Genomic DNA, 3,153 nt, shown 5'->3' with positions numbered 1-3,153 from the left:
GACGTCTTGGTTTTATTTCTTTCGTTTACAAAAAAACCTAGTTTTTCAATAAACATGGAACACTCCGCTCTTTTAATTTCAACTTCTAGGTTCTTTTAGAAATGGGGAAATCCATTTTTTAAATAATTTTTGAACTGCTCTATTTTTATAGTTTGACCTTCTTGGCATTTCTTTAGAAACATGAAAAAATGTTGTTGTTACTTCATTTGAACTTCTTGATTTTTTGGAAATAGGAAGGTTCCAAAAAGTTATAAACATTCAACTGATATGTTATTTTAATTTGAACCTTTCGTCCTTTTTGACCTTTTTTTGTTTATTTTACAAACTGCAAGTGTGTTGTTTTTTTGAACTTTTTTTAGTGTAAACAAACATCTATAGCGTCACAGGAACAAATTAACAATAATCTTTCCGTCATTCTCGTTTCGACATTTCCAGAAGAAAAAAATGAGTGCAAGGACACAACCATATAGAAAAGGCACTCGTTTCTGGGAATTAAGGTACGGCCCTCTGTTTCAATATCCCATGTTGTTTTTTCTTCTGTCGCATTGCACCCTTATGTTGAATGCCTTCTTTTACCAAACTGCTACTGTAGTACACACATATATAACTAAATTTATTCCTATTTATATTGAATTGTTTTTTTGAGAGCACGTGAAAGACGTGCCTTAGCTTTATAGAAAGGGAGAAAAATATTTACAAGATATTACAAGCCGCGAGCATCACCAGAAGGCGTGCCTACATCCTCCTCAACCAGCTCCAAAGCGACTACTCACAAAAATGCAGCACTCCACTCCCTCTCGCCAATGCCCATAATTAGCGTTCCCTGAGAATGTCCCTGACCGTATCTAGTTCATTACACATGTTGCTCCTACCAAAAACCATACTATTCCTCTGCTTCCATAAATTCCAACAAACCACCGTGACGAAAGAATCATAGTCCTTCCGCTGTACCTTCGGTACCCTCTTCCTCGAAGCTACCCACCAGTCCTCCACCCTTTCATGTCCATGTGGCAACAGCTCCAAAGGGATCTCAACCTTGGTGAAGCATTGGAACCACACCTGACTGGCATAGACGCAATGTATGAGGATGTGATCCACCGTGCCCTCCTCCTGCTCACACAAAAAGCAAGGTGAGATCGTGTCCTGCAATCCGTGCCTCACTTATCTGTCCGAAGTCCAGATCCTGTATCGGACGGCCTAGCAAACCGCTGGTAAACAACTTTTTGGACTGCTGTAATACACATAGAAAACTCAATACATTTCAGATGCTAAAACCTACAAGATCACATAATTGTTGAATACATAATCATTCATTTTTTTCTATACAAATCCGATGAGCTAGCACATACAATTTCCTCTTTATAAGGAATAAGAATAAACACCCACATGGGCGGCCAAATGCTACCCATCTACAGTAGCACAACAAGTTGATTTCCCTAAATTTCTGTTGTATAGAATCTTCAAAACAACAACTAATTTTGTATGACAGCAGAAGTCAATAGTGACATCACGCACGCACACAACATGTCGTCCGCGGTCATCGCCACACACACTATTCGCTGATGTCAGGAGGTTCTGTGTCGCTCTAGTTAATCTATGATTCAACAAAGATAAAGCCATGGAGAAATGCGCAAACGGGAGAGGGAGCGAGCAGGGACATAAAACTGAACTTTTATCTGGCGCAAAGCTGAACTTCTTTGAATCTAAAGACACACTGTAGTAGAAGAAGAGTAGCAGCAAACCAACTAATCACTTTGTTCGTCCTTGTGTTGGAGGAAGCAACCAGGAGAACGCGAGGTAATGGATGCTGCTTCAAGGCAAGCTAGCTGCTTTTCCCATGAGAACATGGTAATAGATGCCATCAGCATGCTGTTGTGCTGATCTTGCGGCCAAGCAGCCGTTCGATTGGAGGCCTGGACACCAACGCAAGCAATGAGGAAGACAAGGGAGGCTCAACTAGGACTGCACTACGACAAACATGTTGATGCCGACCCGTGTTGCGATCTTTCAAACAGTAGGAAGCCGGCACAACTACCTGGCAGAGTTACCTGGACACATCTACTGTAGAACTGCAGGTCGAGGCCTCCTCTACCTGCAAGCCGAGGTCTTCTCCATCTGCAGGTGGTGGTGTGGTAGGCACGATGGACGACAACATGTGCGGCGATGGGGAGCATAGCACCAGCGGCAGGGCGAGCCGGTGGGAGCTCGAGGCGAGCGGAAGATGGCGCCAGTGTGGAGTGTGCGGGTCTCCGTCGGCGCGCCAGGGAGGAGCTGGATCCTCGTCGGAGGATCTAGGACTTTGCTCGGAGGTGGATCACAGATGTGGCAGAAGTGGCTCGCGGGGGTCTTCATCCACAGAGGGGCGGGCTGCAGCGAGATCCCGGTGACCTTTGGAGGGTGGTGGTGCGCCGGCATCCCAAGATGTGGAGGAGCGGTCGTGGCGGCGAGATGCAAGGGCGGAGCTTGGTTGGCAGTGCGCGTGGGCGGGCGGCCGCAGGAGCACGACGCGTGGGCCAGAGGAGGCGAGTCGGCCGCCGGGGAGAGAGCGCACCGGCGACGTGGGACACGAGGAAAGCGGCGCAGTGGTGGCCGCCGCCATGGGTTGAAGCAGTGGGAGGGAGGCCGCCGCCGTAGGTATAAGCAGGGGAGGGAGACCGCCGGCGGAGAGCGCGAACGCAGAGTCCACGACGGCGTATGGCGGTGGAGGCCGTGGTGGCGCGTGGTTGCCAGATGCTGTCGGCCGGCGGCGGCGTTGTGTGGGGATCGGCGATGACTTTAGGTGTTTTTTTTCTTCGAGTGGGAAGTTCGAGTGGGTAGCCTTCTTAACGTTTCCAGATTCAGAAACATGCGATCAGACCCTATATAGAGCCGGTGTGATCAGAATAACTATTCTGATCCTAGGATCAGAATAGTGCTACTATCTATATAAGACAGAGCTATTCTGTTACCAGTAACAGAATAATATTCTGTTACTCTCGTCCCTATATATAGCGCCCTCCATCAGAAACAAAAACACCAACCCGAACCGGTATGTGCCCGTCCTATCCAAGGAGAAAAAGAAAACTCTTATCCACTCGCCACCCCACAGCCTCCTGATTCACCTCCACCTTCCACCGTCGGGCGCCGTCCCCCGCAACTCTGACGACCTCCTTC

General features: G+C 47.9%; 1 protein-coding gene across 2 annotated transcripts; it reads right to left on the bottom strand.

Annotated features, from left to right (window-relative positions):
• Window positions 1–628: 628 nt before the first annotated feature.
• Window positions 629–2,827, bottom strand: LOC125537027 (uncharacterized). Of its 2 annotated transcripts, none has more exons than XM_048700312.2 (2): window positions 2,093–2,827; window positions 629–1,110 (listed from the first exon to the last, which is right to left on the bottom strand). In XM_048700312.2, the coding sequence occupies exons 1-2, from the start codon at window positions 2,413–2,415 to the stop codon at window positions 975–977; spliced, it is 459 nt and encodes a 152-aa protein (XP_048556269.1). In that variant the 5' UTR covers window positions 2,416–2,827; the 3' UTR covers window positions 629–974. The 2 variants fall into 2 exon arrangements, 1 of the variants encoding a protein (XP_048556269.1); XR_015616379.1 differs by having other exon boundaries at window positions 974–1,110; window positions 2,049–2,252.
• Window positions 2,828–3,153: the final 326 nt, after the last annotated feature.

The sequence above is a fragment of the Triticum urartu genome, chromosome 2A (assembly GCF_056163025.1).
Source record: "Triticum urartu cultivar PI428250 chromosome 2A, HENAU_Tu73, whole genome shotgun sequence".
In the NCBI taxonomy this organism is placed as follows: Eukaryota; Viridiplantae; Streptophyta; class Magnoliopsida; order Poales; family Poaceae; genus Triticum; species Triticum urartu.
Note: the sequence above shows the minus strand (reverse complement) of the source record. Positions and strands in the feature narration are given on the sequence as shown.

Excerpts from the sequence above, each read along its gene's own strand:
- LOC125537027 (XM_048700312.2), bottom strand. The coding sequence starts at position 2,415 with ATGCCGGCGCACCACCACCCTCCAAAGGTCACCGGGATCTCGCTGCAG. Across the intron at positions 1,111-2,092 it reads GAGAAGACCTCGGCTTGCAG|GAGGAGGGCACGGTGGATCA; the intron begins GTAGAGGAGGCC and ends TTGTGTGAGCAG.